This window comes from Amia ocellicauda, chromosome 18 (assembly GCF_036373705.1).
Source record: "Amia ocellicauda isolate fAmiCal2 chromosome 18, fAmiCal2.hap1, whole genome shotgun sequence".
Taxonomy (NCBI): domain Eukaryota; kingdom Metazoa; phylum Chordata; class Actinopteri; order Amiiformes; family Amiidae; genus Amia; species Amia ocellicauda.
Window position 1 is genome coordinate 14,105,881 of NC_089867.1, and position 20,360 is coordinate 14,126,240.

The 20,360-nt window shown below is 43.1% G+C and overlaps 1 protein-coding gene across 2 annotated transcripts in view; it reads left to right on the forward strand.

Moving 5' to 3' along the window:
* The window catches only part of ptpn3 (protein tyrosine phosphatase non-receptor type 3), an 83,139-nt gene that overhangs the window by 37,630 nt on the left and 25,149 nt on the right, over nt 1–20,360 (forward strand). For both annotated transcript variants that reach the window (XM_066691568.1, XM_066691569.1), the window contains exons 3-14: nt 5,463–5,570; nt 5,883–5,925; nt 6,500–6,578; nt 6,842–6,886; nt 8,174–8,226; nt 8,607–8,727; nt 10,042–10,129; nt 11,242–11,330; nt 12,285–12,348; nt 13,131–13,303; nt 14,941–15,075; nt 15,219–15,395. In XM_066691568.1, coding sequence (XP_066547665.1) covers nt 5,463–5,570; nt 5,883–5,925; nt 6,500–6,578; nt 6,842–6,886; nt 8,174–8,226; nt 8,607–8,727; nt 10,042–10,129; nt 11,242–11,330; nt 12,285–12,348; nt 13,131–13,303; nt 14,941–15,075; nt 15,219–15,395 — 1,175 coding nt within the window. The remainder of the gene's footprint in view (nt 1–5,462; nt 5,571–5,882; nt 5,926–6,499; nt 6,579–6,841; nt 6,887–8,173; nt 8,227–8,606; nt 8,728–10,041; nt 10,130–11,241; nt 11,331–12,284; nt 12,349–13,130; nt 13,304–14,940; nt 15,076–15,218; nt 15,396–20,360) is intronic.

Genomic DNA, 20,360 nt, shown 5'->3' on the forward strand with positions numbered 1-20,360 from the left:
GAAAAAGTACCTAAGTCTTTTTTGCCAATGTACCAACCCTGACACACACACACACACAGACACACACACACACAGGGTGGATTGAACAGACAGAGACTGGCTATGTCCACCAGTTTGTCACTAGTTACTAAGGCATGAGGAGGACATATACAAGCTTTCTTAAATCCCTCTTTTACAGTATTTGCTAGTGTTTTTCTTAACAGAATACTGTTCTGAAGCAATTTAATAGGCTATTTAACTTAATGTTCTTTGGTGCCCTGGAAAATTGGGCATCCCCTTAAGGCCAAGTGGCCTTGCACCTAAAATCACAAAATTCTAAGCCTGGTTTTGTCATCAATCCCCCCAGTGTGGTGTTTTTGACTAATATCAGCTTTACTGCAGACTGCTGACTGTCACTTTGAAGGATATCCAAGCCTGTTGATTGTAGCAATTGGCTATTGTAGTTAATAAATATATTTAAAAATAAAACACAAATCAATCAGGAAGAAGAAATAGAAGTTGTGTGCACATTTTTGGCTAACCATGTATACCATCATCTTTAGTTTCTGGTTGTAGGTTCAAGGCATGGGCATGAATTTATATATGACGTTTCATACGTGTACTGTATTCCAGTGTGCAGAAAATGTGTAATGTAATGTGACCTACAGCAGCTGTGTGTGTAAGTGTAGCAGCTCACCTTGAACAACGTGGTTAGTACTCTACACTAGTTGTCAAACAGTGCGCCCGATCAACTTCTGTTGAACGTCCGGAAAAGTAAGACATAAGGCAACTATTTTAAGATTTCTGTAGCATGTCAAAGCTTTGCCACAAAACACAATATGGCGATGGCACCATGTCACCAGCACATGTAGTTTTCACTGGGATTGAAGGTAACACAGGCCTCTGCAACACTGCCAAGTTTCGTGAGTTGTCATGCACGAATTAGTGTTCTAGGGGCGTTTGAAGTTTGGTGGATGGAAAAATAAATAAAATCCTAACAAAAACAATAGACTTCCAGGACTTCATGCTTGAAGTAAAACAAAATACACTGCAGTCCAGCCAATAAGACCTTCATTTTAAGTCGGTCTTTTCCTTTTTCCCAGGTGCTTGCCCTTCTACACAGGAAGAGAATGTCCTGTAGCTCCTTGTGCTGAATTTGTCCCCCCTCGGTCCCTGGGTAAAACACAGACCCTGTTGTGACAGAGCTCGGCATGCTGACCTCTCAGGGTCAGGAGGGCAGCCACAGCAAACAAAGAGGTTAACTGCGTTTTAACTGCTGATTAACTTTGCAATGACAACAACTGCAGCTGATACTGTAACTGCTTTTAATCCTTTGTGTGGTGGGTCAGAGGACTGCAGGGTTGCTCTGACAGCTGTACACCATATGTCTTTAGAAAAGATTCAGTGCCACAGAATAGAAGGATGTGTCTTTTTCAAATCAGTTTTTCAGCAGATTAAAAATAGGAAAAGAAGCCCGAGCCACTTCTAACTTTGCAAAGCTCTCGTTTTGCGGTTTAAAGCTGGTAGGCTGAGATTTGAGAATGATGGATGCATGCAACTGATTGTGTCCCCAAAAAATATATTTGCTCATTCTCACGTGTGCAGCTGTCTATAGGGTGACAATGTCCACAGACAGCTAGTGTACTCTCAGAAGTGACAGAGTAAAATCGGGTTGGGGATTTGTGTAGTGTTGGCGTACAATTTCAGTGTGGAATGCATTGGACAGACAGCACCTGCTCTGCTCTAGGATTAGCATTTTGACCTCTCTCGTGGCTAGATTAGCTGAGATGGGCACGTGCTGCAGACCTAGGTGTGCACAGCTTTCCCCCGAAACAAAATACCTGGTACTACAATGTGAACAGCCTTCATGAAAAATTGTAATGTAAAGTTTTATAATTAATTATTATTCTTACCAATTAATTGTGCTGTCGTGAGCATCATGAGGGCGTGTCATATTTAGGGTTCAGACAACAGAACTATCTTTTATTCTGAGAGAGTTTGGAGCATAAGAAAATTAAGCATGTTTGTTGTTGAAATTGTTGGAGTTTAGGACGATTTTATAGTAAGATTGGGCTGAAGAGAAATATCTTTTGCTTCTAATTTTCTCTTGTAGTATTATTATTATTATTATTATTATTATTATTATTATTATTATTTATTTATTTGCAGACACCCTTGTCCAGGGCGACTTACAAAATGTAGTTTCACACGCATTGTTCCTGTGCCTCTCAAGGCTTAAAGCCTGTCAGAGAAAACATGGCTTTAAAATGGGCTTGTAGGACCGAGATTGGCATGTCTCCCCCTTGAGATTTGAAAATGTCCACCAAAGACAGAGAAAAGATTTAATTTTGGGCTGAACTGTCAGGCTCTGAAGAGTGCTTTCTGACATGCTGTCATCACATAATTATTATATTTTTTAGTGACCTTAGATAGCACCTGAGGATTGGAGTATAGTACAGCAGCATTGGACATTATTACAGGCCTGTGTCTGTCACGTCCAGCGGGTTTTAGTGTTGTCAGAGCTCTGGGATTATGATCTTTTGTATTTGCATCTTGTTTCAAATGTTTTGTTTTTTTCCTATGATATTTGTATTTATTCCATTCTTCCACCTTATAGGGAGAAGAGCACAGCTTCCGCTTCCCCAGTTGTATTGTATCAGTAATCGATTCACAAAAGACAAACTGTGGATCCCTTTTGCTCCGGCCAAAGCCTTTTATCCTTTATCTGCTAAGCGATTGTTGACTTTATAGGGTGTCTTTACATGTTAAGCACCATCTCAAACTGGGTTATAAAGTCCTGTTACAGTACAACACAGTACAAATATTGTGTGGTAGAGGAAGCATATGCTGGGGAAAGTAAGCGCCTAGTTTGAAATGAATCATTTGCATAAGCTGACAGACTAGTTCCATAACCTTGTGCAGAAGTAATTCATGTTTCTAACAACTGAAGCGCTTTTTGCTTACAAATGCACAGTGGCAGAAGGCTCTTTCTGTCTGTTCAGAGAAATGAGAGAGAGAGACAGTGTGTGTGTGCTGGAGTTTGGGTTGTTTATGCAGTTCTAGCTAAATTGTTGATGCACTTTTGACCACCGCAGTTTGCTTTGCAGCTAACAGCTGTGCTTCTAGCGCTGCCTGAGCCGAGAGGTAAGCTTTAGAGCTTTTGTGCGTGACTGTGCATCGGTTAAGAGGTATCCACTGCCCTGTTTTCTCGGCAGGTATGGACATGGCGAAATGAGGACAGGATCCTTAGGGTTATATTATTGAAAAAGAAAACAAATCTGACAAATCTCCACAACATTGTGTAAATGCAAAAAAATGCTGATTTTCTCATGTATAGTTAAGAACTGCATTCAGTTAGGTTGTTTTTAAATGAAGGACATAATTACACTTAAGAACACACTCTCTTCGTTGTCAGACATGCATTGCTGTTGAGCTTGGGAAAAATAAAAAAGTAAACAGTGGTATTGTGTCCTGAAATATTGCTGAGAGATAATGTAGTTTTGCACAGGGACTTATTAAAATCCAGAACAGAGATGCAGTGCTGTCCAAGCCTCCAAGGAAAAGCTTTTTTCTAATCTTAAGCTTCGAAACAAAAGCCCAGAAGGAATCCATTGTGGGGGGGAGGGACAAAACAACACCAAAAAAAAAAAGACTTTAAAAGCTGTGTGTACATCTCGCCTTTCTTATCACAAAGAAACGGTAAAAGGTGACGGGGTGTAGCATAACATGCCATTATTTCAATCTGACCCTCTCTCCTTTGTTTCTCTTTCTGCTCTCTTGCTCCTTGGAGAGGGATGCCGACTAAGCGATGCCCCGACAGTGGGGGTGTGGTGCTCTGGAAGGGGCTTGTGTGTAATTGGTACGCTGCTCCTGTTGTGCAGGATGGGGGTAGAGGGCATGGGGGTGTGAGGTGCAGCCCTCCGTTTTCCCACATGTCCAAACCCCACCCCCGCCACTGCATAAACACGGCACAGCAGCTTCTGAAATAGTCCCTCCGATAGACGTGCAAGGGCAGTTGGGAACCCTGTTGCCCGGCAAGTGCAAGATGGCATGGTGGGGTTTAATGCAATGGGAGCAACAGATTGTACATGACGCCTGTAAAATAACTAGTGTTAGCAGTGGATCGCTATAGGCTTGATGGTGATGGTGATATAAAAAGTATATTGCCAATAAAAGAGATGTCCTTTCTTGCTGAAGCGCTCTTAAAATCAGATTTACACGCGCAGCCACTGTTTTGTAAATAATTAACTTAATTCCTTAGTTGATTAGCTGACTTTTACCAGAAGCTCCTTAGTGTAAGGGTTGTGGGTGCACCTCAATTAAGTTTGGACTCGGAGTTAGAGAAGATGAGAAGAATCTGCAAATTCTTCTTAGGGCTTGAAGCCCTAACAAACAAGCCCCGATTTCACAAGTCAGAGACGAGTTCATTAGGATTTAGGGCTTGTTTGCAAGGAGAGTCCATGCAGTCCGTAGGAGTTGCTGCCACGAAGCGAGTGGACCGTGGCGAGATGAGACAGTGAGGGGCATTGTTTGTCGGCTCAATTAAATAGGTTTTTAAGGATCATCTGCCGAGGAGGACCATCTGTCTTTGAGTGCCAGCTGCCTTTGGAGCACATTCAGTCAATGAAAGCCATGACAAAGCAATTTCCCATGATGCAGCAGAACAGCCCTGGGTTCTTAATGGGTGAACCACAGATTGCAGTGCAGGGCAGTGTTCACCTGTGTGTGGTGTTGTCACAGACCTTTCATTTCACTCAAAACTGCCACATGTATACGGAGAATTCTTGTCACCTACTTGACGTTTACTGTTGGGTTCCCAGCCAACTTTAGCAGTGGTGGCGAGGTTTTTTTAGCAAGGTATGTTGGGAATTATGTAGCAGGTTCATGGAGAGATGTCAGTCCGCCAAAACCAGGAAAACATGTGGAAACTTTCATCACGAGGTGCTGATCCTTGGACAGGGTGCATTTTCAATCCCTGTGCATTCTTAAAACCACAGAAAAAAGCAAACTGCTGTTCCATTCATTTGAAGTATTGACTTGCACACATCTAATTGGGATTTAAAAAGGGAGAGCAAGTGCTTTTTGCTGTGTTTGTGAATACCATTAAAGGCACTGTTTGTTTTTATACTTTGCCAAAGCTATGTGGTTAATAAACAACCCGTTTACCTTTTGTAGACAGATTTGGCATCAGCTTTTCATGACCTGGGATACAGTGAGGGCACCCAGTACAGCTCCTGGAGCTAAGCAGCTAAGTCCCTAGCAGGAGTGCTAACAACACTACATATTATATCCTGTTTTGTGAGCAAATATATACATGGGCAGGAGTGGTGAGTGATGACTGACTAAAGCCTTTGACCCAAAATGAATTGTAATTTACAGAAGGGTCAGATGCTACAGCCTGCAGGCCTGACTGCACCAAATATTGTGTAGCCTTGTAGTTTTTAAATAACCGCAGAAATAATTAATTGTCTCACCCCCTTCAGAAACAAGATGCCGGTCAAATTCTGCTGGATATGGCCTACAACCACCTGGGTCTGACTGAGAAGGAGTATTTCAGCCTCCAGCACAACGAGGACTCCATAGACTCGCCGGTAAGCCCTCCACACCTGACTCCACACCTGACTGGAGCGATCACAGACACCTGCCCAAAGAGCCTCTTCTCCCCCTCGCCTCCCTCTCTTTCTTCGTGATGATACAAGCCCTGATTTGTCCTCACACAGCAGCACGTAGCACAGCTGCAGGCTTGTTGCATCCTAATAACTGGAATTAATGAGCGAATGGGAAGTGAATATTTGCATGAAGGGAAGTTGCAGGCCTTAAAGGTACAGCGCTGTCTGTCATGTCCTATGAGTAATGTTTCTCCCTCCGCTTGATGATTAATGTCACTGTGTTTTGATTCGCAGAGGTGGCTCGAGCCCAACAAAGCTGTCCGGAAGCAGCTGAAAGGTAAGTGGGGAGTGACGTCGAATTAAAGAAATACATCCAAAATAGAAAAGCAGTCTTGGGAATTTGCATATGGGAAGAGTGATAAATCAGACTTCCTTGAATACGTGCAGTTTTCTCTCTTTTCGGGTTTCATTTTATGCATTTCCATCCTGCTGAGAGATAGAGAAGTCAGGTTGTGTTCACTGTGAGATTGTGGGGCGTGCAGGGCTGTTTTTACCTACAGATCACTGGCCCTGACCCAAGGGCTGGTGGAGTTTGCCCCGTGCACGTCATGCATGTATCTGCTCCGCGGTGTAATTAGCTGCGCTGCCTCTTGGCCCTGTTTCCACACGGCTCACACCTTGGGCGGAAACACTTTGCTTACATTAAATCTCCCTCTGGATGTAAGTTCCTGTTTATATCTGAAGGCTAGACTCTGTGTCTCTAACCACTAATGAAATTCCTGAGATTCTTAAGTTAAAACTGAAACTCAGCCCACAGTTAAAGCATCCCTTAAAACGCACCCCATCATTTTAAACGACTTAAACCGTGAGAGAGAGAGGTGACTAGGGATTTCTTTTTTTTTCTCATCCAGGGAGCTTCCCTTGTTCCTTGAATTTCCGGGTGAGGTTTTTCATCCCCGACCCCAATTCATTGTTGCACGAGCAGACCAGGTGAGTGGCTCCTGACCTGAGCAGCAGACTTGAAATTCAGAGCCCAAAAAATAATGTGCATAAAACTACTCTAGTCAGACGGATTTCACAGATGGTGAAAGTCTTCTGGTTTTGAATTAATTTGACCACTAATCCCTGCAGCAAGCTCCCAAAAAAAGGTTTACTTTGCACATTGCCTTTTGAGTCGACATGTATCATTTGTGTTACAAATGTTTGAATTTCCCCTTCACCAGGTAACTGTAACTACTTTTTTTCTTTTTCAGGCATTTGTATTTTTTACAGCTCAAGAACGATATCCAGGAAGGAAGGTAAAGAATACTGTATTGTCCCTGTAATTTAGCTTGAACGTGGAGACGACACTTTGGGATTCTTTAGAACTGCAGTGCCAACAGTCATCTGAAATGAGAAAAAATGTATTGAGCTCCTATACTGTTGTCCTGTCTACACATACCACTGTGGCCCCTAATGCTTAGAGCCTAATACAGCTTTTTTTTGCAGTAATCTGTCAAGGTGTACTTCTACAAACACAGCATTCATCAGCATCAAAACAATATAGTGACTAGGGTGTTTGCCTGTGGATTGTAAGTAGCTACAGCTGGATTACTTTCCTTCTGTGTAAGGCTCAGATGTTCCAGAACACCCTTGCATAACTGAACGCTGACAAAAAAAATAAATCAAGCTCCACATGAATTGCACTTGTTTTCGGTGTCCCCTTGCAGGGATTTTGCAATGTGCATTGGCTCGTCTGCACTAAAATCAGGGGACGCCAGTTCATCTACAGATTTCGGCTTAAAATGTTAATCGGTGTTGTGCTAGGCAGATGTTTTCGCTGTTCCCTCTTAACTCGGTGCTAACAGCGCTGTGCAGGCGGCGGAAGTCAGAAGCTCCTCCGATTGCCTGCCGGCTGGCTTTCAGCTTTTTTCAACTCCTGTGATTTGGAGTTTGCAGTTACATGTGCGAGCCGTGATTTCCACTCCTCCGGCTCAGGGGCAGTACGCTGGAGCACGGCCAGCACGCTCCCTGGCAGACAACTGTGCGTCCCGTACGCACTGAGGAGAGCACGGAGGATTGTGAAACTGGTTGTTTTGGGTCATGTTCAATGGGCCCTGCCTTTTCTATGTTAGCCATATGGTATGCGCCAGAGATCTTTCTGACACTGAGTAATTAATGCTGCACTCAATAAAGCATTTGTTTAATCCTTCAACTTCACTAAACAGAGCAGCTAGAGAAACTAAAGTGGGGAACACATTTTTCAAAGTCGGTTTCCACACTCTGGATGTTGTCTCACCTGTACACAGGCTCTCTTGCTTTTTTTTTTAACTACTTCATAGTACTGAATACAAACAAGATCAACCCCTGTACATCTAAGAAATACTTACACTTTTCCTATATATTATTTATTGATACCTACTTTAACAGTCTATATTTGAGTTTGTATACAAGGGAGGAGGTTCACAACCTTATAGCTTCACCTTTCCAGTTTGTTTCAATCACTTTTGTCAATAACAGCAAAAAAAAATTCCCTTGAATGTGTTGTACTCGGCGTTCTCCTCAGTGAATGACCTCATCGGTGTGTCTGTCTGTGTGTTCTGCAGGTTAAATTGCCCTCTCAGTTCTGCGGTGGTCCTAGCCTCCTATGCCGTACAGTGTAAGTGTCATTGTGTAAGGAGAATTGTGCTGATGTTTGTTAACCCTTTTCTAGTCTTGACATCGATAACCGAACCAGATGTTCTCAGCATTTTACATGCTGTACGTGTGCTATATTGCCTCACCCAAACAAACTGTGGAGTCAGTGGTCGGGTGTGGCCATTTCAATATCCCAGAGTCTATTACAGTACAACCTGTTTTTTATTTGTATTTTCAGTCCGTCCGTCCCCCCCCACTCTGCTGATAGAGTGCAACAGTGCATAACTGTTCTGGACATTTGTGAGCCGTTCACTTGATGCTTTCAGTGTGTTTGTAGTGAAATGTGATATCTGATTTTGGTGTCTGCGAAGGACTTGACAATGAACTGTGTGTATTTCACAGCTGAAATTGGAGACCACTCGTCCTCTGAGCATCAGCCCGGATACCTGTCTGAATTCCACTTCCTCCCAGAACAGGACGAGGACTTCCTAACCAAAGTAGAGTCCCTGCACGAGCAGCACAGGTAGGCCTGTACTCCGAGCCTCCCTCGGCTCTTTCAGGATGATCAAAAGCATGATTCTCCCAATAGAAATATGTAAAAACAATTCCAGATGTTAAATAAACCGACCTGCTGTTTGAAATGGTGGAAGAATGTTTGAGGTTCTCCGTATTGTCCCGTACAGCTAACGTTGTCAGTTGGAGGCAGTGGTGCACAGCTGGAGCTACTGGGCACCATACTTCCTCCGCACACAGGAGCCACCGTCTGTTTGCATCCAAGCTGTGAACATCAAAGTCATTAAAAAAAATATCGAACAGGCCCTGTAAGCGGTAATAAATAAATAAATAGTCTGGTTAATTATCGTCTCCCTGCCCCCCAGACTCCCTATCTCAGCCCCGTACAGCTCATCCAAGGCTGCTGGTACTCCGTGCAAGGCTCAAGAGATGATTAATGGGTATGAGATCATACCAAACATGCCAATTAATGACCTCGTCAACCAACAGACAGGAGAGGAACAGAAAGTCCCCAAGTTACCTGTACAATGAATAGCAAATATTTTAAAAAAGTATGTGTGTGTGTGTGTGTGTGTGTGTATAATGGTGACACCTCCATTGTCTGGAAGCAGAGAACAGAAAAGACTTTGTACAAAGGATGGACCACATGCAGTTACATCATATCCTAAATGTCAGGAGAAGCCTGATAAATTGTTGAAATGGTAAAAGTAATACTGTGTTAGTGAGTCTGAGCTGTAGAATTGGGCAACTTTATAACCATGAGAGAAGGGTAAAGAAGCTGCCAGTCATCTTTATGTATTTTGCTTAAGATATTGTGTAGTTCACAAGCTTCAAACTGTATTTGTTTGCCTACTGTACTTTTGAGAGTTTTACACTGGTGCTAATCGGCTTCCAGAAGTCTTTTCAGTCTGAACTTCCACAGTTCTAGAAGCCTTTTCATATATCCAACAAAGAATCATGCAAAATCCACAGGTTAGTCGGTGTGTCACAATGCCGAAGTTAAGCAAGAGGGAAGCTGAGAGGACATTTAATACTACCCTATTGTACTGCCCATATTACTTAGAATTAATTACAAAGCACAGACAACAAAGGTAGCAGCACTGAAAGTGTGCAACGTGCCTCTCTGCACACTGGTAAGAGGAGCTGGAAATGCATTGGGTGGCAGTACCCTCTTGTGGTGTTATTGTGTTACTGCTTGGCTTATCCGCATGTATGCCATGGGCGCCTTGGATGTGTAAATAAGGCTGCGTTCATATTGTGATATTGATATCAATTTAATGTCTGCCTTTCCTTCTTTCTTTCCTCTTCCATTTTCCGTCTGCAGAGGCCTTAAACAGTCCGAAGCCGAGCTTTGCTATCTAAACATCGCCAGGACCCTGGAGTTCTACGGCGTCGAATTGCACAGCGCTAGGGTAAGTTCCTGGCACACCTCCAAACACCTGCCAGAGCACACTGCCACACACCCCGGCCTATACCGAGACTCGGTAAAACCAATAGATAAGCAATGGCTCAAGAATCAGACGGCCATTTAACTCAATCTGTCCACGTTAACACTTAGAACAATGAAAAAAAGCTTTAAACTAGATAAGACTGATTTAGTTGTAAGCGCTGCAAAAGTAGTGTATTAGTCAGGTATACATCAGTAGTGTGGAGTCGTGGTTAGGGCTCTGGACTCAGCACAGGGTCGTGGGTTCAATCCTAGGTGGGGGCACTGCTGTTGTACCCTTGAGCAAGGTCCTTTACTTAGATTGCTCCAGTAAATGCCCAGCTGTGTAAATGTAAAAATGATATAACAATTGTAAGTCACCCTGGATAAGGGTGTCTGCTAAGAAATCAAGTAATAATATACAGTCTCAGTACACATGGGATGGTTCATTGTATCCGCCTTTGGTTTTCCCAGACCTTTTTTTGTGACAGTCCTGTGAACAGGATGTGTGGGTGAGTGAGAGGAGTTCACACAGGCCCTGGCAAGGTCAGCCCCGAGATCAAACATAACAGTAGAGCCCGAGGCGTGGAGGCAATTCTGAGATTTGCGAATGGGAATTTCCAACTGGACTGCTCCCACAAAGTCCCTCCACAGTGCTGAACAAGGCCATAGGAAGTGACTCCTGTGACTAACAAGCGTACTAACAAGAATTGTGTTTTTAATCCCTGTTGGACACTGCTGCAAAGTTTAATTTGTTTTATTTTGTTTTTTTATATATAATTTTGGGGATGCCTTCATCTAGCAGTGGATCAACAGAGAGTGATGATATGTAGATGTAGAGAGATAGATGTCACAGTACACTGGGGCTCAGAGTATTGCTGAGAACTCTTGGGGGGGTATACATGCGTATGACTATATAATGTTAAATTGTTGTATAATACTGACGTGTGCTTTCTTTTCCCATGGTGTGTTACATAATGGGAAAAGTGCTCCCCAGCTTCAGTACACACATCGCCAATCCTTGGTTCTTCTCATGCCCTCCTGTGGCACAAATCGCACCGCCTTCACAGCCCCACATGTTCTCTCTTCTGTTCTCAGGATCCGAACAATACAGAGCTGCTCATAGGAATAGCCTCCGGGGGGCTTGCTGTTTTTCGCAACATGATTTGCACAAGTTTCTTCTCCTGGTAAGTTGTGTTCGTGGTTTTAAAACGGTGGTTAATTGGGGTTGTATTGAACCTCCCTGGGCAGAAGTTACAGCAAATTGAAGCCACATGGGGAGAAATTGAACTGCAATGTTGGTGTGGCTCACGGAATCCCATTTGCTTCTGTCCCATCTTTGGCTGATCTTCAGTCATGTTGTGCTTCAGGGTGCTTTCGCTCTTGTTTCACTAGCAGCTTTCACCATGGTCCTCAGACTGGGCAACTGATCAGCTATGAAATTACAAATACCACTAATCTCCTGGCAATGACGTGCATCAAGTATGGGGACAATTCCTTTAAATTTCTCTGGCCTGAGAAAGTTGAGGCTGATTTCTTCTGCAGCCATGAGTCAGTAAGGAGTTGCTGTGTGATCAGATTGGTCCTTGGGGTTTCGTACTTGTGAGGAATTATTAGTTACGTATCTGTTTTTGTTTTCTTCTCATAATGCCGTGATTATTATTCTCGTAAAGTCCAGCGTACCGTGTGTGCCACGGTCTTTCAGCTGGCAGTGCTGTGGAGACGACTGTGGCATCTCAAGAGCCCTAACAGCGATCTGTCTAGACTCCCGACGGGCATGACCATGGCTTGGGAAGGGGCCGGTTCTGACTGCTAGGGCTGAGTTCCATTTCCTGCTTTTCAGTTCCATTTCCTTTTTATTATTCAATCAATTCCCGATTCCGATCGCCATCTCACACAGACTTACCGTTCCTCTGTGTCATCGGAGGATCTGGGAACAGGACTGAGAATGGGTTTTAAACTGGAATTGGAATTGCCACACCAGAGCTGACCCCAGCAGCCAGAGTACAAGGTGTTCAAATACTAGAAAGCAGGCAACTAGCTTTATTTTATTGTTTCTTTGCTTCCTAGACACGCTGTTCTGTTGGGCATTTCGTAAGCCAAAGTATTGTAATTTTGTATTCTTTCTTTCTGTTCTCTAGGGTCAACATTATCAAGATTTCCTTCAAGAGGAAAAGGTTCTTTGTACAGTTAAGGCAGAAGCACGTAAGTGGTCTTTGGTCTCACATGTTTTAGGGCATCAAAAGCAGTTTCTGGAGTTTTTGCAGCATCGGGGAGTGACCTGCTCTGACTGCACATTGACAGTGTGAGTGTGAGTCCAATATTCCTGCCACTAGCGATGGCCATCAGCGAGCAGACTTACCCCGAGGTCTAACTGGAGGCTATGGCTGTGATTCCAGGACGTATTTAGCTGTACCTCTGCTGGCAGTTATTCCAGGACCTCTCAAGGCGCAGTGTGTGAGATTTACAGTTGGCACCTTTGGGACAGAACTCCTACAGTCTTCCCCTGCATGTAATTCTGTCATTTCAAAATTAAAGAGTGTCCAGGCTGTTTTTGCACAGGAAGATGGGGGTGGCGGGTGTGGAAACAATTGTAATTCTAAGAATTCCCTTTCCCTTTCTCCAAAAAATAGCTGTTTTCCTCTCCCTGTCGGCACAGCATAAATTACTGCTCTGGACCTTCTGTGCCTGAAGGATTCTAATTACATCTTGCTTCAGCCATGGTTTTAACATGCGGGTTGGATGCCTTACGCATACTGTGCAATCGGATTGTTTTGCATGACTGTGATGCCACCTACTGGACTGTAGAGATATTGTGGCCAAATTATTCTGATACAGGCATTGAAAATATTTAAACATCTGGTTATACCCTTTATCTGCAGTTTCATCACACAGATAGTACCATTGCATCCTTATTCACAATATTCACGCTCCAGCCCTGTTCTGAACAACAGTTAAGTGTTTCTTTCTTTCTTTGGTTTTATTAGGGTGAATCTCGAGACTACACAGTGGCCTTCAGCATGCTCAACTACAGAGCATGCAAAAACCTGTGGAAATCCTGCGTGGAGCATCACACCTTCTTTCAGAGCAAGAAGTCACTACCTCAGGACAAAAAGCTGCTGTCCAACTACTGGACCTTGGGCTCCAGAACCCCTGCCAAGTGAGTGAGAGAGAAGGGAGAATGGACAGGGGGCTGCATCCATGGTTAACTATACTCCGGGGAGCGCTCTTTCAGTATGCATTTCCTTTTCTTTCCTGAGCGATTAGATGGTTCCGACCTTGTGAACCTCTGTGAATATGATGTTCAGAGCACTTCCTTGTCTACTAATGACCCCCAGGGCTGCCCCGGTGCCACTGTGTCAACTAGAGCGCCCTGTGGAAAACAGGGTTCGTGTGCAGCCCGGCGGAGTGCTGGCGATCGATGCCAGTTCATCAGAGACGCCTTCAGGACTAACAGTTAATTAGCATGGCAGATAGTAGGTGTAGACAGAAAAATCAGTGCTTGATGCATAGAATTGGCAATAAGGGACAAATGCAGTTTGTTGCTAGAATAATTCACCAATCCAGAGTGCATTTTAATTGTCCTCAAGCTCCAGCACTGAAATTTTATAGTTGAGTGATGATCTATTCAATATTTAATTCTATCTACCTTTTAAAGCATCTGTACCTTTTTATGTTGACGTGAAGGTTTTCAAATTCACTGCACATGTTCCATCCACAATAAGCCTGAACACAATGCATTACAATCATCAGGAGTAGCACTGGGTGATGCAGCAGTAGGGAGCCTATTTACAGCTGCTGCAGACCCAGGACACATCCTGGCAGCCTGGAGGATTTACAAATTAGAAAGCCAGTTGCACCGATTGTTTTTCTTATGTCGAAGAAGTATTGGGCATGAAATGTTTTGTGAAGGGGAACATGAGGCTTGAGAGATGTAATAACATCTCGCGGTGTGCTATCATAACCTTGAGCCATGCCTCCCCTGCTCCCGTTTCACATCACAACACCATCTGCAATTTAAAAGTATTGCCTGTTTGTATATGTGGTCTTAGCTCAGAGGTGTTTTGCTCATAATGTAAGCAAATCTAATAGTGGCTGTTATGGAATCATAATATCAGAAGCAGGGAATCTCTCATCAGAAAGCGGTATTAAAACTTGTGAAGAACTAATTCACAGAGAGCAAGACAGGACATCACAAGAGCACTCAGTTTTGCAGAGGGGCAGTTTCAAATGCAGTCCTGAGGGCCTTCCTGTTCTAGCCACTCAAACTGTCACTTAATTGAGTGAGTTAATTACTGCTCTAGATCAATTTGATAGATTTTAGGCAGCGATAAATGCTCCTGTGTAACCTGCATCACTGTCCCCCCAGTAGTCAGGCTTGATTGCTGCATGCTTTAAAAGCTGTAATTAGCGATGTTAATCAGTGTCCGATTCTCAATCAATTGCAAACCTATGGTGAAGCATCACACATTAATAATTATTTGGCATTAAAAGGGCTTTAAATTGCACCAGTGTGCTGTGGTACAGTATATTATAGTGTATAGTGTTTTATATATAGTTTTATAAAGCATGTTCAGATTGTATATGATCTGTATATGGATCATACAATGACAATTGCATCTCACAATCTACTAGTGAAGACAGATCTGTCTACAAGGAATCAAGCTGTTTTTCAAGCAACAGAAAAAGCCTTGATGTTCTCAACGATCCTCTTTTTTTGTTATTGTTTGTTTCCCTCAGCCCAGTAGCATCTTTCACTTAAACTTAGTGTTTCTTTTGCCGTGTTCCCCCCACCAGATCCTTCAACAATCAATTCTGTCGGAAAGTTATCGGAGGCATGGTGTGGAACCCAGTGCTGAGGAAATCGTTGTCCGTGGAGCACCTGGAGACTAAGAGTCTTCCCTCACGCTCCCCGCCAGTCACGCCAAACTGGTGAGGAACTAACTGACGCCTTCGTTAATTAACCTTGAGAAATAATGAGTTGTAAAAGTTAGTTTCTGCAGTGATGTGATGGAGAGAGTTGGACTGCCACATGGCTGACAAACAGCTCTGTTTGTCCACGTCTGTCCCCACAGGAGGAGCCCTCGGCTGCGGCACGAGATAAGGAAGCCGCGACACTCCTCCATGGACAACCTGGCCAGCGAGATGAGCTACATCACCGAGACCGAGGACGTCTTCTACACATACAGGACGACCCTCAGCAGCAAGGACAGCGACCCAGAGACGCCCTCCAACCACAGCCCCTGCAGGAAGTAAGGCTCCCTACATCAGGACTCTTTTCTTCCATTGAAATCATAAATTTTTTCCCCCCGATATCTAACCTTTGATAGTGATTTCTTGCCTGACAGAAATCCTGTACGTTTCACCACAGGAGAAAATCCCCTTTATTGCACATCTAAGGGTAGATATGGCAGGCCAGACGCAGCATGGTTGCTTTGCACTTATTTTAAGGACTGTGATCAGGAAATTGTCAAATCTGCTTCAAGTATCTGCTAATATTTCCCTCCAGCTCTCCCTCTGAGACACCCTGCCCACTTTATCACTGTATGAATGGTTTCAATCTATAGAAAACCAAAGCTCATAATAGCCCAGATAAAGCCCAGGGCTGTGACTGCGGCAGGAGAGCCGGGCCTCGGCGGCCAGATCAATGAGCGAATCCTCTCCAGGGTGTGGCAAGAACAATCTAAACTACTAAATATACTCTGTGCTCTCGTCACGATGATACGTTTCATGGTATTGAGAGTAGCCTTGTACGAACCAGGCATTGGAAAGGGGTGTCACAAATTCCTCAACTCGATTACATTTAAAAAAAAATGTGGATGGCTGTAGGTTAGAATGACTTGCCCAGGAAGAGTGTGCTATTTCAGTTTCACACAGGATAACGTCAGCGCTCTCTATCCGATACTATTCGGTGTGTTTTAGTTTTTTCTATTGCACATATAATTCTTCCCCTTTTAATGGAAGCTTCTGTAATGACTTCTGTAAGCTGTTCTGCTTGAATGCCCCCATGTTCCCGGGCTGTTTTATTGTTGTTATTTTGAGATTAAAGCCACGGTGATAGTCTTTTAGCTTTGTGTCTGTCTGATCAATAAGTCATTTCTAGACCCCTGAGTGTCACACACAAAGTGACAGTTCCTGCAGCTCGTGGGCGGTAGGCTGATACCGGTGCCGATGTGGACTTGGAGGCTGAAATGTGGGTCTGCAGTGTAAAGGCCAGGTTTGATGTCTGCCCCACCTGTCAGTCACTCTTTTCGCAGGTCTGGTCAAATCCTAATTGGGTAGACAATGCCGAGGTTTGGCTGTGTAGGGAATCCTCAGGCTCACTCATGTCGAAGTAGACAACAGATATATCACAGCCTTCTATTTGTGTAGTTTGTAACGGCATTTCTAAGACCACCACTTCTTTAGACTCTTAAGAGTTTTGTTTATTCCCCCATCTGCGTCTCTTAATGAAATGTAATGTTACCACGGAACTAAATGCAGAAATATTTACCATCTAGCAATTACACGCTGACGACCAGTTTGTCAATAGTTTCCTCATTCAACCTTTATTTACTGTGTGGAGAGAGGTCTTTTTATCTTTTTCTTCTGCCTTTTAATGGCTCTTTAAACACGATGACTCGGAGATGATGTGGCTTTCATGCCTGTTTGATGTGCTAATTGGAGAAGCTTATCTGGGACTCTGTTAGGCAATTAGCAGGGATCTGTTCCTCAGCAGCTGTATTATTTAGGTCGAGTTACACACCAAATGTTTTCCTTTATCTTTAAATTGCAGATTGTGCAGTACTGTGCGACTATAAAACAATCAGACAATATGTAGGCAGGCACAGAGAGGTAGATTTCAAGATTGAGTGGTTCCCCGTATGTATTAGGTCCAGGTTATGTTGTTTTGTACAGAAAACAACACTTTCATGTAATAAAAAAGCACATTATTATTACAAGCTATACTCAAATACTTTGTCACTCTCATATATTAATCAGTGGAGTTTAATTAGTATCATATTGTTGGTACTATTGTTGTTTCTGAAGCTTAGCCAACAATTCAAAAATATCTAAATTACTATAAAAATATAGGGATCTTATTATTATTGTAACCGGACGTAATTGTGTGTATTCTTCCTGTCCGTTCCTTCCTCCTCTGCGCACCGCAGCCACAGAGTCAGGCATCAAATTAGCAGATTGTCATCCGTGTGGGTTTTCCGGCTCATGACTCAGTGAGTCGGTGTGCGGCTCACAGCCCGTTATCAGCAGGCCTCACTGCCTCAGCACTGGGAGGCGGGGGGATGTGATGCACGTTACAAAGAGACTACTCGCAGCTCCTGATAACATCGCAGGACTTGCTGACACACAGTCGAACTGTTACAGAGGGATTGGCTACGGTTTGGGGACCTAATGGGACGTAGTTGACAGAAGTGGAATTTCGTTTGATGGCTTGGCTTAGGGGTGTTTGATTAGAAGTAGCGAGAGTTCACGAAATTATGGGTTTGGTCTTTTTTTTGTGTCTTTCCAAGTAAACATACCTTTTTTTTATTTTTTACTACATGCTGTTTATAAGATATCCTTGCCTTAAGGTATTGATTCAATACCTTAAAGTATTGATTACTTTGAGCTACCAAAGCCTACAGATTGCAATGAAACCTTGAGTGTCATCACTGCCCTATCATTCCCCAGAGAAGATAGTGCTCCGACACTCAATAAAGCGTCTTGATGGGAACGCACAGATAAGCTTGACACTGTGTGGCTCAGTCCTACTGTGTCACAGACTGGATATGTGCTTGTCTGAGAAGGAAAATGAGGAGACTTGGAATATATATTTTGTATTGTTGAAAGCTCCAGCCTATGGAGGATAATTGTGCCAAAATCAATAAATAAATACATAAATGAATGTTGACATAAATAAATGCATAAATGTTGAAATAAATGAATAAATACAGAAATGTTGAAATATATACTGAAATGTATACAATTATACAGTAATTTAATCATTTATTTATTTCAATATGTATTCATTGAATTCATCTTTTCATTATCGACCATTCAATAATAGACCATGAAATTGCTATTGGTTTGTACTAGGTTTTGTCCCTCCCTGCCAGGGAAGCAGATTCAAACATGCCATAGTCCAATCCTTTTTTAATTTGATTTCAACATTACATTATTTATTGATTGATTGATTGATTTTTGGCACAAATTATCCTCCATACTAGCTTTCGACAATACAAAATATATATATATATATATATATATGTCTCCTCATTTTAATACTACTGAAAGCTTATGGGCAGGGAAATGTACACACTAACAAAACTGTAATGATCATTATTAAATTATTACTCGCTTCCCATTAGATGAGGCCTGACCAGTCATGCCCATTTAGAGTCACGATGGCTTCTGGGTTTTGTTTTACCGAAAAACGGTTAACGACTTGATTGATTCAATTATTGAGAATAATTTGTAAAATGACTGTTTTGAAGATATTGCACTGGGGTTCTTCAAGCGTACCCTCCAGTAAACCACATTCTGGAATAAAATTTTATTTTTCTAAAGGAACTTACTGTTTAATGTAATATTGCTGGAGACCTGCCTGGGAGCCATAATGATCTGACAGGAGCTAGACGTGGTACAATGCCTGTAATACTATCCTGCTTAAAACAATCACCGGAAGTGCATGAATAAATAACAAGCTGTCTTTATATAGCCCCCCATCTCAGTGCAGCCCTGCCCCACCCCCTCTCTTACGGGACGCTGACTTCGCATTGATTGAAATATGGAACCCCTTAGTCATGTAGGAAACGAGCTTTACTGTAAATATCATTCATTAAACTCTGATATCCCCCCCGACAGCCGGGCCTTGGATTAACCGCTCCCTTCAAGACACTTTTGTGAATCAGCTGGAATTAAATAGAAACAAAACTGGCTTCAAAGAAATGGAAGGAGTGGGTGTAGAGGAAACCAGCAGATTCTCCTAATGACACCAGAAGACACATTGCGCTGGGTTTTCTGGGATCCAGCTACAGGCTAATTTGCTGTGTAGCAGAATAAAGCTCAACTAATAAAGGGTAATTTCCCTGGACAATTGCCGGCAATCGCACTTACTGCCTACAAATAGCTGAGGGCTCCCGTTCGTGTTTCGGCTGGGATGTTTGTTGTTGGCGAACGTCTGTGGAGATCTGCCTGAGCTCTGAACAGTGGACTTTTTCTTTTTCTTTCCTTCTGTTTTGTTCTAGTGGCTTTGCAGCTGTTTCCTCCAGCCCTGAGTAAAAGGAAAGAGGGAGTGAGGAAGGAGGGGGGGGGGGACTGTAAAAGCATTTATCCAATTGTTTCTTCTTGTATTGTGGCTTTAGCCGAATGTCTTGTTTCTTTCAGTTTAGCTCGATCCACTCAGGTGTAAGAGACAAGTACAAGCCAAGTACATTTTTTTTTGTTTTGTTTTTAGTCTTTTGTTCTTCATGTAGTATTAAGGCAGAGACTGTGGGGTGAGCAGCTGTGTCCTGCTAATCAGGTGTTTTGGCAGATCCCTTGGTACTGTGGTTTAACTCCATCACCGGTTATTGGTGCCGTGCGAGTCGTGCACATGGAGAGCATGTTCTCCCTCTCAGGTGAGGGTCTGCTGCTGGGAGACGAGGTTCACTGGATCCTGTGGTGAGTGTTTAAAAGTTGCGCTGCGCTCTTTTGTATTCCTTACCTCTGTCTCTGATATTTACAGCAGGTAATGTCATTGCCATAGAGGGGTACTGCTTGTACTGTGAACATATGGCACTCGGGGGCAGAAATGGGACGGATGTTTTGTTGTCATTTCATATCCTTTTTGGAAATGAATAATACATCAGTTTGATTTTGAATTGTGTGATCGGCACATTTAATTGAGCCCTCGGCACTTTGCTGTCTTGTGTGATAACGGAGTCCCACGAGTCTGCCTACATGCCTGTGAAAGTGTTCAAACTCGTATCCCAGATGCCTCGGCTTTAGGCTTTGTGAACTGCTGTTTGTGAGGAACTTTCTGCACTATAGACAGTGTCACTAAACCAGTAGTTGAAAGGTGTGTGTTTGTTTATTGTCATGCATCACAGACTCATGTTCTCAGTTTTTGCCTTTCATCTGAAATCCAGGATTTTGTGTGCTAGGCCGAATGCCCCACTCTTGTGTGTGAGCTTTATTTGTGACTGTTGTATGGGATTGATAGAATGGATATTGTAAGTAATTCCATCAAGAAGGCT